The sequence below is a fragment of the Schistocerca gregaria genome, chromosome 1 (assembly GCF_023897955.1).
Source record: "Schistocerca gregaria isolate iqSchGreg1 chromosome 1, iqSchGreg1.2, whole genome shotgun sequence".
Lineage (NCBI taxonomy): Eukaryota > Metazoa > Arthropoda > Insecta > Orthoptera > Acrididae > Schistocerca > Schistocerca gregaria.
The window spans coordinates 598,870,751-598,883,368 of NC_064920.1; the positions used below are offsets into that span (position 1 = coordinate 598,870,751).

At 40.9% G+C, this 12,618-nt stretch overlaps 1 protein-coding gene across 1 annotated transcript in view; it reads left to right on the plus strand.

Annotated features, from left to right (window-relative positions):
• LOC126363426 (otoferlin-like) overlaps positions 1 to 12,618 on the plus strand; it is a 609,055-nt gene that overhangs the window by 440,452 nt on the left and 155,985 nt on the right. Inside the window, exon 2 of the mRNA XM_050007966.1 lies at positions 11,587 to 11,645. Within this exon, the coding sequence (XP_049863923.1) occupies positions 11,587 to 11,645 (59 nt within the window). The remainder of the gene's footprint in view (positions 1 to 11,586; positions 11,646 to 12,618) is intronic.

The window sequence follows — 12,618 nt, forward strand, 5'->3', positions numbered from 1 at the left end:
CAAAGAACTACAAACGTTCGTACAGGGGGTTTCAGACAACAGAAAACTCTCGGTATATCTGATAGTCAAAAATGGTTCAAGTGGCTCTGAACACTATGGGACTTAACTGCTGTGGTCATCAGTCCCCTAGAACTTAGAACTACTTAAACCTAACTAACCTAAGGACATCACACACATCTATGCCCGAGGCAGGATTCGAATCTGCCACCGTAGCAGTCGCGCGGTTCCAGACTTAGCGCCTAGAACCACTCGGCCACTCCGGCCAGCTTATCTGATTGTCAATTGTAGTTCGCCCCAGAGTCATGAATGGGTCACTTGCAGTGGTTATGAAGATTTCAGGTCATAAAATGAAAATGAATATTTAAAATTACTTAACTATGAGGAAACTTTCAAGGCAGAGTCGATGGTCGCAAGATTAATCTCGCTCGTTAGTAGAACATGAACTTAAACCAGGAACAAATAATCTCTTAATGGAATACATACTGGAAGGATAAACCGGGCACTGACGTTGGAGTCTTGTTAACTGGCTCAAAAAATGTCGCATTGTCTAATGAGATAAATACAACCTTAGAATGGGAAGTTAACCGTCAAAGCACGCCCAAAGGTCTCTATCGTCCCGATACATAAAGTACTGAAGTGGCGGAATGCTTCAGAAAATGTTTGAAAAATATCTCGCGTAATTTGTACTCGACAGCATCAAAGTTATTACAGCAATACTGAGCACTGATGTTCAACAAAAGGATTAAAAAGGTAAAAAGATGATTCCGCTTAACAAGAAAAGGTAACAGTAAACAGTCAGATATAGGGTGCAAAAACTGGAAAATATTTGGGCCAAATTCTCACGTGTTGTGTGCCCTGATAATAATTGTGTACTTGACGCAAAGGAACATTCATTTAAGCTGATGTAATGCTGCTTTGACTTGAAGACGGTCCTTTGCCTAGAACTCGTTGTCCGATGAACAAATACACAGTTACTGCAGCTTTTGGTAGGACATGATGCCGTTCTTTAAATACACTGAAGTGAAGTACTGTTTAGGAAAAACATTTTGCACACTGTATCATCAATAATGGCTCCAGTAAAAATGCAGAGGAATGCACGTGACAACAAACGCTGCGGGTCCTTTCTTCACATGGCGTCGGAACATATTTCCCAGATGCCAAATGTTTGTTTTAATATATTCATCACATCTAGAGTCTAATGCCTAGATAGCAAAACAATTGCTGAAGCAATTGGCAACCTCGTACCTAGGTGAACTTTTGAACTTCACAAGCTTCTACAACACATCTCTCCCTCCCTCCTCTCTCTCTCTCTCTCTCTCTCTCTCTCTCTCTCTCTCTCTCTTACACACTTGGAGACACACGCACTAAATTGTAATTATTCTTACCACTTTGCTGTGAGTATTAGGCTTTTTCGATCTACTTGAACTCTGAGCTTCTGAATTTGCAAGTAATCTTTCACCAGTTGTTTAATTTTAGAACATTTTTTATTACTTTGAAAGTGGAAATGCAAATTTCGGTATGACCCTAAGATATTGTTATGAGACTCTTACTGTTTACGAAAGAAGTAGCGTACATAATTTTTTCGACCGATTCTGAAATACCATATGTCATTATGGAACCTTTACCAGGTAGGGTAGAAAAGGTCTGCAGCAGAGCGACGTGTTTCGGAATAGGCTGGTTTACTAAGCGCTCGGGCATTACACTGATTATCAACTGCAGTCGCAAACGCTACAAGAGGGGCGTCGCGCAGCATGGAGAGAATTACTGAAAAATTACAAAGGGCTATGTTCCAAGAAACGTCAAGCAACAAGCTATTTCGCCAAAAGTATACTTCATAGATTGACTATGAGTACAAATCAGAGTTAATACCGGCACTGTTTCCCTTCGAGAACTGAATAGTAAACATTGAATAGTGAAGAGAGTAAACAGAGTTATACCAAACTAACCTTCGTCCATATCGTGAGAAGTGGACTGTGGGTTACATAGGCAGGAGACTAACAACTATTTAGTTCCGGCAGGAAAACTGCAGATAAAAGGTAGTGGCGCAATTCCTTTTACCTACACATTATTGAACTGACCTGAACAACTTCATTCGCAAAGAAATTATCATTGATTTTAGATTCTGTCTTCCAAAGACATTTCCAGAATTTATGAAAGAGGCAATAATCCAAAGTGGTCAGACGTAAGAGGGGGACCTAATCTGGTCTGGCTAAAACGTAATAAGTAAATAAATATATACTACTAAAATGAGAATTACGGAAGTGCAAATGAACATCCGCTGAGTTGGAATATTCTGTGCAAAGACTGCACTTTTGTTTTATCTATGGCGAGGGAATTTGCTATTACTTTTCTTCTTCATTTGCCGTGAGTTATGTATATTTGCCTCATAATGGCTGATATTTTTCCTAGGTAACCACAGTAGTAAGTAAGTGTCCTACATCTGTCTGGGCGGCGTAAATTATGTCATGTCCCTCCATTTATATTCATTCTACATTTAAAACACTAATTTGATAATGTCATTCGTGTGTAGTTACAGTTTGATCGAATAAAATATTTAATTACTGAACAGCATATCTGAAATTCTAAAAAATGTTGTTGTTTGGAGTGATTAAGACAACAAGCAGTATACAATATCCGCGTTTAATCTTTCAATAAACAGCAGTTTTCCGTGCTGGCCAACAGAATATATTATTTAAAATTAGCCGTAGTAAAGTGATGATATTTTCTTACTGTGTGCATGAAATACAATTTATACAGTCAGGTGACACAAGTCATGGGATAGCGATATGCACATATACAGATGGCAGTAGCATCACGTAGACAAGGTATAAAAGTGCAGTGCATTGGCGATGCTGTCATTTGTACTCAGGTAATTCATGTGGAAAGGTTTCCGACGTGATTGTGGCCCCATGACGGGAATTAACAGACTTTCGATACGGAATGGAAGTTGGAGGTGGAGGCATGGGTCATTTCATTTCTGAAATCGTAAAGGATTCAATATTTGCAGATCGACAGTGTCAAGACTGTACCGAGAATACTACATTCCAGGCATTGTCTCTCAACACGGATAACGCTGTCGCCGACAGCCTTCACTTAACGACCGAGAGCAGCGTAGTGGTCACTACAACAGACAATCAACACTGCGTGAAATAACCGCAGAAATCAATGTAGGGAGTACACGAACATATCCGTTAGGACAGTGAGGCGATATTTGGCCTTGGCCTAGTCAGATGAGTCCCGATTTCAGCTGGTAAGACATGACGGTGGGCTTCGAGTGTGGCGCGGACGCCGTTGACCAAGTTGTCACCAAGGCCCTGTGCAAGCTGGTGGTGTCTCCGTAATGGAATGGACTGGGTACTCTGGTGCAGTTGAAACCATCATTGACTGGAAACGGTTATGTTCGGTTACTTGGAGTCCATTCGCAGCCTTGTATGGACTTCATGTTCCCAAATAACGATGTAATTCTAATCGATGGCGGTCTGCCATGTCATCGGGCCACAGTTGTTCGCGATTGGTTTGAAGAACATTCTAACATCCTGCAGTATTCGAGCCAGTGATTTGGCCACCCAGTTCGCCCGACATGGGTCACGTCGAACATTCATGGTTCAAATGGATCTGACCACTATGGGACTCAACTTCTAAGGTCATCAGTCCCCCTAGAGAACTACTTAAACGTAACTAACCTAAGGACACCACACACATCCATGCCCGAGGCAGATTCGAACCTGCGACCGTAGCGGTCGCGCGGTTCCAGACTGTAGCGCCTAGAACCGCTCGGCTACCCCGGCCGGCGAACATTTATGAAACGTAATCGAAACGTCAGTTCGTGCACAAAATCGTGCACGGGCAACACTTCCGCAGTTGTGGGCGGCTGTAGAGGAAGCATGTTAGCCATGCATTCTTTCTGCAGAGGACTTCCAACGATTTGTTGAGTCTATGGCACGTCCAGATGCTGCCCTAAGCTGGGCAAAAGAAGGTCCGGCACGAAATTAAGAGGTCTCCCATCACTTTTGTTATCTCAGTGCATTCCAGACAATGCTTTTATTTAGTGTTCACAATTTTAAACAAGCTACTGACAAATTGGCATGTTAAAAATGTCTCAAAACTGATTGAATAGCTAATAAGCGTGCTATTTAACGACTTGAGAAACTGGCAGTCTGATTATCTTCTAAACGGAAAGTGTAAAGAAACAGCTGGCTGGTAACATTATGAAACATCCCATTAGAAAAAATTTATAAATGACAGTACTGGAAAACCTCTACGCTATTTGACCTTCAAACGGCTGAGAAAAACTGAACGTACTCAGACATTTCTCTCATTATCACTAAATTGACACACAATGTTTTTTAGCGCAACACAATCTGACTTTCAATAATCCCCACAAAAGAATGGCCCTGAGTAACAATAATCTATACCTTTCATGGATCACTTACCTCACAAAAATCTCCGTTACTCGAACTACTCCAATACAGCGATCGCCAATACTACCAGCTAAATAAAAGATTCTAACTACTGCACGCACTAACTACTGATAAGCATAGTTAGCAAATGTAAGATTTTGGTAGAGAACAAACAATGCATTTACCTTAATAGAGTTCAAAAGTCATATATATTCACATCCAGCTGCCCTACACTACAATAGCGAATATTCCAACAATGTCAACCAGCTACAGACTTCACACAGCACATGTTACCAACTTAAAAAGCTAAACAGCATACTTAACAATTGTAACAGTCGTAACGCGGCACATCTTCGATGTGTATATGAGGCACATATCCGAGAAGAATCAGCCGGTACACGTTGGATTTTTAGACCTGGACCTTCGTAGTAAGATGACCATGTAATTATGATTACACACAGTGTGCAATTTGTTAAATAAAGACTAAAAGTGCGGTACTATGGTCTCAACGTTTTTTTCTTCATTCCGCTCTACCGTGATTAATCTCTGTTGATTAACAGAACACATCATAAGTTGGGAGGCTAAAACGCATGGGAGTTGGCCTGCCCCTGGCGGCAGCGAATGTCGAATTCAGTGTTGCTCTGAGTCTTAGCGGTGAAACGTTGGAAGTATGAAACACGTCGTGCTTAGAACTGCTGTTTTATACTTACTTGTTGTGTCGTTAGCCATTCTTTTTCTTCTGCCTTTACATCCTGTAGCTACACAGAGTCGGTATGGGTATTATCGGATCGGGTACTATTAATATTAAGGGGTGGTAGTCTGCCCCTCCGGTCGTCACATCTATACCGCCCCTCCCGCCCCCAACACCTTCCCGGACGGACTTCGTGTACCCCAAGTGTCTACGTAGTGTTGTCCAAGAGAAATTGTACGTTCGTTTCCTAAACGTTTGCTAATCGTAGAACTTGCAGCGGAACGTTTGCGCCGTCCCCGTATTCGCGTACTCGGATGCTGCGAACCGTCGGGCGTATTTGATTCCGGGAAACCGACGTACTGACACTCGCGGCTTCCCGCACGGGTTGAAAACGTTGAATATTGCTTATGGAGAACAAAACAATTGAAAGAACCAAAATACGAAGGATCTTGGAGATACTCTGATACAAAGTTCTTTTTAAAGCAAGTTTACCAGTTTGTACAGCTTCTTCATTATGATTTACTGATGTTTAACTAGCGTAACACATGGAAAATTTATAGGAACGCCTGACAGACATCTACAATGGCAAACGATATATCAGCTGTTACCCACACAGGAATACTAACAAATGATTTGCATCCCAGTAATGAAATATTGCTTTCACAGCCGTTAAAGCTATTTCAGTTAATCACTTAGGTTGAAAACTTATAAACGATGTTGATAACTGTAATGCAGTACCATGTAAAAGCCAACACCAAATACCATAATGATGACTGATGTCTCTATTGTAAGTTGATATATTATTTCTAAATGTTGCCATCTTTTCAATAAGGGTAACGTAGTGAATTGTCAGTTCATAATTACATCACATAGCATGCAAATTAACAGTGAGATCGCCTCACGTTTGGCGCAAAAATGTAGTGAAATCTAATTCTTCGATCTCTCGCATATATTGACACGCATGTTACTATTTATACTGCCCCATCTGGGGAGCCAGTGATTGACATCAATAATTAAATGAAATAAAGAAAACAAAAGGTTATGAGATTAAGTGATTGATAAGTGAGTGGAATAGAGTGTATCGGTGAATAAAACATGAAATGACTGCATTTATTTCAGTAACTTTTACGCACAAAATAAAATAAAAGATAAGTTACAAATTGCTGGGCCGATTTTACTGGATGTGGACACGACTTAGCTGTTAAGTGGGATGAGGGATGGGATGAATCACCTCACCACTTTTTTATGGTTATTTGCTGTGAGGCGGCAGGCGCCGTGTCTGCGGGGACGGCGCAGCGCGTCGCCTCGCAGCAGCGGCGACAGTCGGATGGAAGAACCCCCACGTCCTCTTGCTTCCTCGCTGTCTCACCGACTGCTCTCTTCACTCTTCACTCATCTCTTAACCCCAACGAACTGCATGGGCTGCTGTGTGAAACGGGAACTGGAGCCTTTCTCACGATTTCAGCATCAAGACTGTTCCTAGCGTTGTATGCAAATTTTTTTATGTTTTCCTGCATTTTTAAATTGCTATAAAAGCGAATACACAACACTTCTTTGTAATGGTTATCTCTGCACAAGGCGTGGAGTCTCATGATATGCTTCGTCTGGGAACCTGTTGGCGTTCGTTTTTTATAAGCAATGTCCTTGTCTACGCTCCGTTAGTGAATGCAGGATCATTGAGTTTTCAACACGTTCTCGGTTTTTCAGGTGGGTAAGAGAGGCTGCTGCTAGGCCAGAAGAGTCACAAGCCTCCACTGTGCATTCTTGACGCTTTTGTGTCTGCAGGAGTCCATCAGTTTTCGGGACGCTTCTCATTGTCCGCTAGGCTCTAAGCAAGGTGTCCATTGTTAAGCAACGAGAGGGTATCTGAATGATTTCAGTGTCCGCCGCATGGGATCTAGCTTTCTCTTGGGCTGCTGGCGCCGTGAGTCGGCGAAGGTGGCCACTGGCGGATGTATCATAATACGTTTATGGACAGATTATTGAGAGTGTTATGTATAGCTGACACGCAAGTATGGAAAGTCTGACGAACGACGAGGAAAGTCACACAATTCTAATAAAAATGGCTACAGTTTGACTTAATGAGCCAAATGTTATCAGATAAACAGGAACCCAATCTCTCAGTTTTAGTAGTTTAAACTCATTTTGAGATAACAAATTTTTAGATGTATACAAGAATTATGTTCCTAGTTTCAGCTTATAGCTCTTTTATCCAGGCAGTTCTGAGAATACTTCTTCGCGGATCCCACCTTCTGCTAGTTGACCAAGAAATAAAGTGGCCTCCAAAGCATGCTACTAATAGCGATTCCTTATGTTGTTGAAATACTGTAATTATGAGTGTTTATTTTTTTTTAAGTTTCATACAGTTAAGGAGGCTTTTCACAGTATATCGCCGGAACTTATCAACACTTCTATCTAGCACATGATCATCATCCTCGTGAATCAGCAGCACCGTATGAAAATGACGAGAAAGTGAGATGTCGAAATATTCCAGAGCTTTAGCGACAGAATGCAATGGAACGTCCGAGACCGTCAGTAGCGGTTGCAACATCGGGTAAACGTTTAACATCGCAAAGGACGACACCTTGTAGGCAGTTCCCGTGATGATAAAACAGAGATTCCGGGATGATGGAAAAGGGAAAATATATCGATTTACAATAAGGAGCTCATGTACAGTAATGATTTCGTACGGTGGTATGATTTAGCAGCATAGGCAGTGGAGTGGAACTAGCTGCGAATATATATATAATCACTTTATTTGCAACGAAAAGAAATAGAACTCTTGTATGAACAAAAAATGTGCCTGTTACTGAGATACAATCTATAGAAACATCTAAATAAATGTTCCTTTGTTCAAAATCATATACCTCCGAAAGTTTAGCACCGATTGCTTTGAAATTTATGCACAACGTTGCATTCGAATACCAGCATTCTTTCTGCACACGTTTCTAATATGTGTAATATGTAAGTAAATATGTAATATATAAAGCGGAAATATTATGACCGAAAATCTGCAAACTTTCTTGAACGATTTACTTCAAATTTCTACACAGTACTCTAAAGTACATTCGAACTGACTTGGAATATATATAGGGGAAACATTGTTACCAAAAATCTCAGTGAGTATTCGACAAATTTACTTCAAAGTCTTACACGTCACACGTTTATTAAACGTTTGGACATACATATTGTAACAAGCTTTGTTAATGAACAGGAAACTTGTGTCTATGGCTTACTGGATTATGATTAGAATACAGCTACAGAGACTCTTTGTTAGAGAGAGGGAGGAAGAAGAGATGGACAATGGAAAGAGGGTGCTAAGATATATACATAGAAAACGGAGATGGACAGAAAAATCAGGCAGGAAGAGATAGACAGACGGGGAAGAATATGAATGGAGAGAAGGGGAGGAGTTAGTGGACAGAGAGAAGGGGACAGAGGAGAGGCAGGAGGAGATGGAGAGAGAGGGGAGAGGAGGAGATGAACAGAGGGGGGAGGGGGAGATGGATGGAAACATTGGGGGGAGGGGGGGGGGAGAAGGAGATTAGAGTGTAACGGTATATCCAATTGCCATATGTATTAGAAATAGGTTCTTTCCCTTTTCTTTCTTTGCCATTTTCATAAATCAAGCCACAGTAATGTGTGGTCGGGAACAGCTAGCAACAAAATAAAACTAAAATACGCACAAACATTTCTACACAAACTAAGTGACTGATATTAAAACCTATAATACAATAAAAAGAAAATATCCTCAGAGACCTATAGATAAGAAACGCTATAAAAAAAACAGTAATAATATAAAAGAATAAGGTATATACAGAGATAAAATTTCAGGCAAAAATATCCTCAAAAATGAAGCATAAATAGAAGCACCGGATTCGGTAACTTCAACAAGAAATCAGAACTACTCTACGAATGTGGGTTGAAGTACATAACATTCCACACGCACTGGCAAGAGGAGTGTTTCATTCGGAGATTCATGTGCAGGGCACAGCCACAGGCACAGGCACTGCATTCCAATAATAAGACTCCGCATGCAGCAGGTACCAAATAGATCGACACGCTTCCATCGGCACTGCTGCGTGCGACGGGAACCGCTGTTCCCGTGCTTGTTCCTAGTTGGCCACCGCTCTGCTCCGCTGCTCCCAGCCAGCCAGCGAGCGTCTTCCTCTCACCGCTGCCCCGGTGAGCCACTCGTTCCGCCGCCTCCGGCCAGACAACACACACTGTCGCTCCGGTCACCAGTTCGGTGACACAAGCGGCACTAGCTGCGCAGTTCTCTGCTGCTTCCAGCGCCCTCTCACTCGCAGCGAGAAAACTGCCAACACCTCTGGCGCCACCTGCTGAACAGTGTGGGACCTCAGCCGTGCCGTAATAATCATAGCAAAGATTGAATCGACAGTGACAAACGAAACAAGGAAATTTCACATTTACATCTGGTCTGCTTGCGATAATAAGAAACCAAATAGAAACATTTCTGATATCGTCACATTTATCTGCAAAATTTGTAAAAGTCCCTCATTGTGCAATAGTTGTTCAAAGCAGCGGCGTGCTGATTCTATGCAGACATGGTTTGAGTTCCATCATACTCATTTGAACAATTATCTTGTTGACCAAACAAAGTAACAGGCAGTGGTAATCCATACCACAAGACCGTCATTAGTTTCAAGAGCCACTCCATACACAAACCTTTTTTTAAGAATCCACCAGAAGAACTGATGCAGTTTCAAGTAAAGTGAACGAGCTGGTCACAAAACATGACCCTCACTGACTGCCTACCCTCCATTAAGAGAACCTCTGATATAGATGTTGGTGAAAAAAATTTGCAGACTTAGCTGGGGTTCCATACTGGATCACGTATCAACACGAAGATAAAGTGGAATATCATGCAACGGTACGGCAGCATAAACTTATGTGTCTTTTATTCCTGCAGAATCTTTCTCCACTTTCTTATCCTCAATACAAAATTATTGGAGTAACTCAAGTTTATTACAACGAGGAACCGAGAATTTCCAGATAACAAACAGGTTTATTGCCATATTTCAGACACGTAGACCTTTTCAACTTTAGAGTTTCTCTTCTGCCCAAAATACATTCTTTTTATGTATAACACTGTATTCCGTGAAATGACGTACAACGTTGGGGTCCTTGCTGTACTTGTCCTGACGTCACAGCAACCTTCATTGTGTCCGCAACACCGCACGAAGAACAACGTATACTTCAAACAGAAATTATGAAATACAAGCAAATGCTTACTTTCGTACATGTTAGTTAAATGAATCATTGATTATCAAAATTGTAACCTTTTTAATGGTTATTCATACTACATCAAAGTTATAATATATAACGTTTACTCTTTCTTGTTTAGTACCGAGCGTACAGGAACATTAAATTACAACCGTCTCAAACTAAAACCTATAAATTTCTGTATCCTTATAATCTTTGTTCGGACTGTCCCTTGGGAACACAGTGTACACTGTGGCAGTTAGTCACATGGGCAACACGTATGGCCCTATCCACTAATTATTGAATATTCTGGGTCGTGAGTGGGGATTCTCGAAGGCCCATAATGACTATAGTGACTAATAATCACTCCATATGTTGGAAAACAAGTTCCGTGCAAGAAAATTACATACGTAGTGAAGTGAGACCAATCACATAGCGGCGCAACTTCCGTCGGCTAAAAGAAACGAGGCTGAATTCAACAGGATATAAAAAGTGCACTTTCTATGAATAATAATGTAGATGTTGTTGCCCTATTAGTGTCCACACTCTGCTATGTACAACACCCATTCCAGTTCACCAAATGCTAATCAAAGGGTCCTCAATCATGTGAACAAGCACTTATTTTTCCATGTTGGGAGTCCATGAAGTTCGTTCGTTGTAATACAGTTGGAACAGCCGTGTAAATATGTGCGTCGTATGTCTCCCACTTCGTTACTTGGTGTAAAAGAAAACGTTAAATTACCACAATCAATTCAGTTCTGCAACCATGTACACTGCCATCACACTAAGCCTAATGATCGGTACACTTTATCTTGCAAACTCAAACCGCAGCATTACAGAGCGTTACAATAGGACTGGTCATGTCAGTATTCGCATCACTCCATGCATTCGTGGAGCTTCCTGTTTCTACCTTTAACTATGTACGCAGACGTGTGGGTTGAATTTGCCTACAACACTGTTCACGAGTATACAACCAACCACTTTATTACAGCGTGGAAACAACGAGTCCTAAGATCCCGCAGAATGTCGGACTTCGTAAATTAAGACTCATTCATTTAAGGACTAAAATTTAAAATCTGCTTTTGATAAACTTGCACTTCTCCCAAAGCTCCGAAACTTTTTCACCATGGAACATCCTATACACTTCCATCTGCAGCTGCCAAATTTTTTAAAGTGCTAGAGTAAGATTACTTCTAATTTGTCAGTTTATTGTATAATTTATCCGTGTATGTCAGTTTGTGGATTAACTACTTCCTCTGTTTGTTCCAGGCGTCTCTCATTATTCGAAAGTCTTTGAGGACAACGTAGAAACGGTCGCCTTAGATCAGGTAAGGTTCACTGCTTAAATTAAACCTCTTCGTTCTCTTAAATCACCCTCAAGAGTAATTGTCAATGTCACTTCATCGAAAATTTCATTTTTACCCTTGCTTGAAGCCATGTATATATATATATTTTTTTTTTAAATATGAAAACTTGATGTACTGGCAACGAAGCTACATATCGTACGAGAAGAAAAATTTAATAAGTCTATAAAATGAATCTGATAATCTTAAAGTAACGCTAGAGTCCTAAGAAAATGAAAATGCTTGTACATTTATTAAACACCGGCAACAACATAAGTGTTGCTTCATTCCCGGTGCCGGGAAATATCTTATTGTATCACCGTTGGACGAATCTGGCAAAATCCCATTTCATACTATAATATGTTCCAGGAGACCCAAAGTTTGATTTTTTTTAAATTTGCAGTTACATCGTGGATCCACAATGCACTGAGAAGTCTATCCATTACACCACTCTGGTGTTTCCAGGTGTGTTCCATTATTAAAATATCAACATACCATGTTACCCAGCCACGCAAAGCTTCCTCAATGGTACTATTCAAACACAGAATAAAAGCTGCCGATGATACACTGATTCCAAAGGATAATCACCAAGATGGTAGCAGTGTCCAAATACTACTGTGTAATTTTCGGCAGGATGGTTCTAGTTCAGACTGCCAATACCCTGACCTCAAATCGACAGATGAGAAAACATGTACTCTGTGAAACTTTCGAAGTGCCTCTTCCAGGCTCTCTCTGTCTCATAATGCTGCTAATTTGGCATGAGTCTCAAACAAGCTTAATTTTACCCTTTTTCTTCTGGATTGTCGATAAGGGGCTGTTATAAGAGGCTACCATTGCTTCGGTTACCCCTTCATCGATCCTGGCCCAGCTTTCTTCAAATACTTTTTTTTTTTTTTTTTTTTTTGCTTGCCAATAATATGGCATAATGGCATGAGAAAAATTTCATATACTCCTTTAC